General features: G+C 39.8%; 1 protein-coding gene across 2 annotated transcripts in view; it reads left to right on the top strand.

Moving 5' to 3' along the window:
- RELN (reelin) overlaps positions 1-7658 on the top strand; it is a 646525-nt gene that overhangs the window by 190841 nt on the left and 448026 nt on the right. For both annotated transcript variants that reach the window (XM_006834371.1, XM_006834372.1), the window contains exon 3: positions 6210-6345. In XM_006834371.1, the coding sequence (XP_006834434.1) occupies positions 6210-6345 (136 nt within the window). The remainder of the gene's footprint in view (positions 1-6209; positions 6346-7658) is intronic.

Here is a 7658-nt window from a genome sequence, read left to right as displayed (position 1 = left end):
AACCCATACTAAAGGAGGGGGGCATTCTTTATTGGCTACTGGGTTGTGAGAGATGGGGTGAGGGGAGGGAGGGGAAGGTGAAACACAGGTTAGGGAATAGACACAAGATCGCTTGGGTGCTAGGGAAGGGGGCAATACATAAGAATGGGGAGGGGAATGAAAGAACAAAGCAGATGGGAAAACAGTTAGGCGGGTTTTCATGGGCTAAATGGGACAGACGTAAATCATGATGTACGCACAACCTTGGAACAACAAGGCTCTGAGATACAGGAGTTGAGACATGGTCGGAATGGGGAAAAAGGGGGAAATAATGTTAAGATGCTTGGCTGTCTTATGAATCTTGGCTTCCCTGACATACCATTATAAAATAGACACTTGAGGGGGAGAGAAAGGAATAGCCAGAAACATCACCATAGAAAGCTTGTAAGTCTGTCTTCTGCCTATAACTGATTAGAATACCTAAAATGGGGCTACAATGCGCCCAGTGAAGGAGGCTTCCTGCAGAGCCTCTACATTACATAAGACCATAGGTGGAATCCTGAACAGCATCCAGAATCTTCAGAGGTGGGAAATTTCCTCTTGAAAGGAAAAGCAGACCAGCCTGGAGCGGCTAGAAGATACTTCTTGAAAGAAACACTGACAGGGAAAATACAAAACGATATAGGCACTATATTACTACAAGAACAAGCAAGTTGCTCGCCCAGGAGACGTCTAGGCAAATGGTCAGGTTTCCTCAGAGCAAACCCACTTCCAAGACTACGACTCAATGGGAATATACGCTCTGATTAGTGACCATGTTCATTACCGATTAGGGGATGTGAGGGAAAAACAGCAATGAAACTGCGAGCTAAGCCCTACAACGTTCAATAAACTCCTGTGAACACAGGTGGAGACCTGGTTGGCCAGCATTGTGGCAAGACCTGGGTAGTCTTGGGCCCAGAGTCAGTGACATAGCCACAGAGGACTAGAGTGGAGAGTGAAGCATCCAGCTGATAAGAAGAGAGGGCATATGCATAAGGACACCCACACTTGCAGATAATACCCACTTGATCTGGCTTCAATGACTGAATCATCAGAGTTCTACCAGAAGAAGGGAGAAGAGGAAAAAATAGAGTAATTGAATACAATTTGATGAACTTGACCTACACGTATGGATGCAGTAGCTTAAAAGAGGGAACAAATCTTTATAGCAAGGGTCATTCCCACCTCCTCCATACACAGAGTAGACAGGGATGGGCAACTTGGACATTGGCTACCCAAAATGGGGGCGCTTCAAAGGCAAGAAGTGGCTGGCTCACAAGGTTTCAAGAGGTAATCTAGATCCAGAGGGTGTGGAGGAAGTTAGAATCTCCACTGAGTCATATCCAATCTGTCTAGGTGGGGCTGAGGAAAGGAAATGCGGATAGATCTTTTGTGATACAATGTTGAATAATTGTTATCAGGACTGCTTGTGAGGGTTGGAAATATAAAGGTAGACGTTTTGTAGCAAGGAGGGGAGTGATTAACTTTTCAGTCTAGGAGTGGAGGTCCTGGGGCCATCAAGGGAGAAGAATGGAGAGTGGGACCCGACCCAGAGAAGCAGTGATGCCAGAGATGGAGGCAGAGACGTAGACGAGGAGAGATGGAGCAGCTGGGGATTTTAGACCCAGAAGCGAGATGGGCTGTGTGCTGACGACTAGGGGGCAGGCTTGTAGTGTATACCCTGTGGTTGGTTGATGATGCATGGAGGGGGTTGTAACCATGGCAATGAAACGATATACGATAGGATGAATGTAAAGCTAATGTCCTCCCATGCAAACGATCACATAATGCACAATAAAACATTAAAAAAAGAAAAGGGAAAAAAGAAAGAATGAAGATCTCTGGCATGTCTGGAGTAGGACCTGAGATAATTATGACAGTGTAACTCCCAAGTAGTATGCAGGCGGCTGAGACACTGACTCACTTACTTACGGAATGGGAGATATTTGAACATGAATCCATTCCCATGTCTGGAGCCCTTTTTGTTGGATTCATTTTCCTTCCCACAGAGTATGGCTGGAACTGTTTCCCCTTTTGGCCACAGTGACTCCTACAGACATGTCATTTTCCATACTGGGTCTCTACTTTATGCTTGTCCAGAGGGAGTGGTGATTCCTGAATCACTGTGGCTGAGTCTCCTTCAGCACTCTGTTTTCCTGGGAATCTCTTGCCCTCCCAAATTTGGTGTGTTTTCTCACTTGATAACTTTTTCCTTATGATGCAGTTTTAAAAGTAAAAACTTGAATGGGTAAAAGAGCCTCAGAACATTTCAAAACATAGAGTTATTTCTTTGGCCAGTCAGTCTTACTTTAGACAACTTCCTATTCTAGAAGATGGACTTCACTAACTAAAGTAACCCATGTGCTATAATTTCTATTTAATTTTTATAATTAAGTTAATATTGTATTTATGATAATACACTTGTTATTTAGGGAGTAAATACAAGCTTGTCAGGCATTGAGCTAAGGATAAGAAAAGTAAAGGCTTACTCTTTATGGACACATTGAGGGGATGGTCATGTGTGCTAGAGGGATCTTATGAATTGCTATGATAATATATAGGAAATACACCAACCCAAACATGGGGCTAGGGACAAAGATGGGGAAGGAAGGTTGGGACCATCACTTATTTATCTTTATTATCGTCACACTTGGTATAGTAAAATCTTGCCTGAGTCATTTCTGAGGTTCTATTTGAGCTATGTCTTTAAGGACATGTAGGAATTAGCCCATTGGAGATAAAGAATGGGTGAGTGTTCCATTTCTGTGAAATCTGATGGGAAGCCATTGAAGGAATCTTAGTAGAGCATTGACATATATACTTTTTAGAAAGATCATTTTGATAGCAGAAGGGAGGAAAAAATCTATGAAAAGGTCATCATGGCATTTTAAGTGAACAAAGTTGAGAACCTATCCCCATTAACCATTTAGGAGAAAAGAGTAAGGTGAAATTCTTACCCTGTACCACACATCAAAATAAAATTCAGAGATGGTAAATATGCAGATTCAAAAATTAAGTAGTAAAAAATATTAATACAATATTTTTTAAAACTGATAGAAAAGTCCAAAATACTAAGAAAAGTGAATAGCAGATTGGACTATGTGTACCAGCTGAATCTTGAAGGAGGATTTGCCAAGTGATTGTGGTCAGTAAGAGAATGAGAGCTCTCCCTGTAGAGGTTATAGGCTTGGCATGGTGGAGGAAGCCAGGTACAGTTGATATTTTTTGGTGTGTAACATTGCAAGGGTATGGATAGAACAAGGAGCAGAAAGTGCTGAAACGGAGGCTGCACAGAGAGACGGCAGATGGATTCAAAGAACCTTACATTACTTCTGTGGATGAGTGCCATCTAACAGAACTGTCTGCAGTGGTGGGAGGTTCTGTTCTCTAGTGTACAAATGGCACCTAGAGGTCACATGTCAATGTTAAGCACTTGAAATGCGATGAAGTCAACTAGAGAACTTCAATTTTAATTAATATCTAATTTTAAATAATGAAAGTTTAAGTGACCAAACTGACTCATGGCTATTCTAGTGGACGGTGCAGTTGTAGACAATGGGGGCAGGGTCATTAAGAATTTTTATTGAGAAATAGTATTAATAGAATGGTATTTTCCTGATAGGCAAGAAGAGAATCAATGCTTACTGAGAACTCATTGCTTCAAGATACTATACCAGCTATTGTCAGATGTATTGAGTCATATAAATTCTTATAACAACTTTAAGATGTGGGTGACATATTTTATAGACATTTCTGTTTTATAGACTAGGAAACCGAATCTCAAAGGGGGGAAGTCATTTGTCCAAAACTACAAAGGCAGTGAATAAAAGGATTTTTAATTTGAATGTCCACTACTGAGTGTTTTTATTAGTATTTTGTGTTTAAGGCTAATCTTAGGCAATCACCTATTATAAAATGAAATGAGCCTCTCCTGATAGTTCAACAGGAAAGTTCCCTGACATGCTCAGCCTAGGTGAACATAACAGTTTCACAGACCACGGACATCAGACAAGACTCAGTGACTAGGATGGTATGAGACAGAAATAAGACCACGCTATAATCATGTCTTCACCCAGACAAAAACAAACACATAGTGCAAACCACAGAAACAACCAATATTCTCCTCCTGGGCTGCCATGACTGACTCTGCTGCTTTCTCAATTTCCTTTCCTCATTCCTGCAGTTATATTTATAGAATCGTATTTCTTAATGATCCTAATGATTTTTATAAATATAACTGTCTTGAGCAGCATGCTAAGTTAAGAACTATCTAGCTGTTGTTGTTATTGTTAGGTGCCATCTAGTCGGTACCGACTCATAGCTACACTATGCACGACAGCATGAAACATGGCCTGGTCCTGCTCCATCCTCGTAATTATTGTTAAGTTTGAACTCATTGATGCTGCCACCACGTCACCCCATCTTGTTGGAGGTCTTCATTTAATTCTCTGACCCTCTACTTTCCCAAGCATGATGTCCTTCTCCACCTACTGGTCACTCTTGACAACATGTCCAAAGGATGAGAGATGAAGTGTGGCCATCCTGGCTTCTAAGGAGTATTCTGGCTGTACTTCTTACAACACAGATTTTTTTTGTTCTTATGGCAGTCCATGTTACTTTCAGTACTCTTTACCAACACTGTAACTCAAATGCATCAATTCGTCTGTGGTCTTCATTATTCATTGTTTAACTTTCGCATGCATATTATGAGGTGATTGAAAATACCATGGGCAGGCACACCTTAGTTCTCAAACTGACATTTTTGCTCTTTAACACTTTAAAGAGGTCATGTGCAACAGATTTGTTTAATGCAATAGGTCAGTTGATTTCTTAACTGCTGCTTCCATGAATGTTGATTGTGGATCCTAACAAATGAAGTCTTTGACTACTTCAGTCTTTTCTCCATTTATTATGATGTTATTTATTAGTCCAGTGGTGAGGATTTTTGTTTTCTTTACATTGAGGTGCAATCTATCAATGTAATCATCAGTAAGTATTTTAAGTCCTCTTCACTTCCAGCAAGCAAGGTAGTATCATCTGTATATCACAGGTTGTTACTGAGTCTTCTTCCAATCCTGATGCCACTTTCTTCTTCATATAATCCAGGTCTCATATTATTTGTTCAGCAGACAGATTGAATAAGTATAGTGAAAGACAGTGAAAGAACCACCTATTGTTGTGAAGTGCCGTTGAGTCGGTTCTGACCCATAGCGGCCCTGTATAGGGTTTCTGAGGAGCAGCTGGTGAGCTTGAACTGCTGACCTTATGATTCAAAGTGGCTTTGAAGTCCAGCACCTTAACCCACAACCCCACCCCAGGACTCCAACAACTATCTCTAAGGGTTCAAATTTACCACAGCAACTCAAAAGATGAGATAGGAAATTTAGGAGGCAGTGAGTTTATGTTAATGATGGAGCAACAACTCAGAAGAGGAGTGTGAGAATAGTTGCACAACTTGCAAAATGTAATCAAAGTCACTAAATTATATACATAGAAACTGTTACTTTGGTGTATGCTCTGCTGTTTATATTCTCAGCAATAGCACAATATAAAATTTAGAATAAAAAGATACCCAAACATAGAATCAGGTTAATTTTTTTGACAACACCCAATCTAGAAGCAGGACAACCCTTCTCTAATCCCTCCCAACAGCACTGAAGGGGGTTCCCAGCACTCAGGACTTTTAGTACTAAAACCAGGAAAATCACAAGCAAACCTGACTCCCCATATAACCTAGCACAAGACCAAGTATTTTAACGGACTCTTCCGGATCTCCTCTAACGGAGACCTCTCAGTTCTCCATGGTTGGTCTTCCTTAATGCAAATGAAATGGTTCCAATAACCTAACCTTGTTTGACTGCAGTTGTATTCCTGGTGGTCTTTGGTGGTGAGTATCAACAAAATCAAAGCAAAAGAAATAGTACAGCAATGAACTTAGTGTATCACTCCTTAACATTAATATTTTAAATTATGACTTTCCTCCTAGCCATAGATAGTGGAAAATTACACTCTATAGTACTACAAAGAATGCTAGATAGTATAATGAATTGATGGAAAAACCAAAGAACATAATTAATCTTATCTTAAAAACAAAGAAAAAAAATCAAAAAAATATTGTGATGCTATGAGAGGAGAAGGATTTTGTTTTGCTGCCTTTATAACTTCTTCCTTTTCTTTCTGTCCCTCAGGGATCATGTCTGACCACCAGTTTGGAAACCAGTTTATGTGCAGTGTGGTGGCCTCTCATGTGAGCCACCTGCCCACTACCAACCTCAGTTTCGTCTGGATTGCTCCACCTGCTGGCACAGGATGTGTGAATTTTATGTAAGTACCCCAAATCTCTGTGACAAGTAATGAAGGCAAATTCTTTTTTGTTTTTATTGTGATTTGAGTGAAAGCTTACAGAGCAAGTTGGTTTTTCCTTCAACAGTTCGTAAAGCTTTTGTTTTGTAACATTGATTGCGCAGTGGAAGACAGAAGAGTCTGCCTGTTCACATAAAGATCTGCAGTCTCAGAAACACTGTAATGGTCTTTATCAGTCAGAACTGGCTCATTGGCAATGGATTTGGTTTTGTTGGTTGTAGTCCCATTTGTGAAAGGCAAAATTAACTTCTCCAGAGTTACACATAAGGTTAACTATTTAAATGTGTTATTTTGGCAGGTTTGATCGCCATTTAAAGCAATTAATTTTGGTGTCAAAAACGATATCAAATTGTAAAAAACAAACCAAAAAAGTAACATTCATTAGCAGTCTATTTTTTTCTTATTTATTTATACCTTGTGAGTTCTAAGTTGGATTTTAGCTTACCAAAAATACAAAAAGATAAAAGTAAGAGTCATCAGGGCAGTAGGAAAATAACTGTTCAGGAAATAGAAGATCAGTGCCAAAGGAAAAATGTGATCAGTCAGGTCATTCAGGGTACCTGGAAGACAGGTACTCTATAGAAGGGTAACTACTCTTTAGGGTAACTTTCATTAAGAAATGAAAACGTAGTGGCAGTACTCTCAGTAGCATCATTAGATCAAACTGCATGATGGTCCAAAGTCTGACTTGTGACCTCTCTCCCAGTGTTACTGCTCCTCATCTTAGTTTATTCTTTTTCTCCCATAGCATTTTGGTTTTATTTTACTTCTGATACACTATATTCTTTACTGATTTTTCATATATATCATTTATTACCTGTCTCTTTTCACTAAAATGTAAAGGTCCATAAAGGCAAGGATTTTTTTCTGTTTTGTTCACTGATATATTCCAAGTGGCTATACAGTTCCTGGCATATAGCAACCAACCAGCAGCCACAGAGATGATTACCAGATTCATGGCGAGCCCCGTGTGCCAGAAAACTGTGTTCTGTGGGGTTTTCAGTGTATGATTTTTGAAAGCAGATCAACAGCCTATCTTCTGGGGGTGCCTCTGGGTAATCTCAAGCTTTTTGCTGTTCAGTCAACAGTTCAGTTCAGTTGACAGCTGAGTATGTTACTGTTCTGTACAACCCAAGGATATAGTAAGCCAACATACAGTAAATATTTGTTGTTGAATAAGTAAGTAAGCCAATGGTGTAAAGTCAAAAGCAGTTTAAAAACATCGATTCAATGGGTAGCTGAAGCAAAATCAAGCTGGAAAACACCTGGAACTT

The sequence above is a fragment of the Chrysochloris asiatica genome, unplaced genomic scaffold, assembly GCF_000296735.1.
Source record: "Chrysochloris asiatica unplaced genomic scaffold, ChrAsi1.0 scaffold00010, whole genome shotgun sequence".
Taxonomy (NCBI): Eukaryota; Metazoa; Chordata; class Mammalia; order Afrosoricida; family Chrysochloridae; genus Chrysochloris; species Chrysochloris asiatica.
The sequence above is the reverse complement of the archived record's forward strand: the minus strand, read 5'-3'. Positions and strand labels throughout refer to the sequence as shown.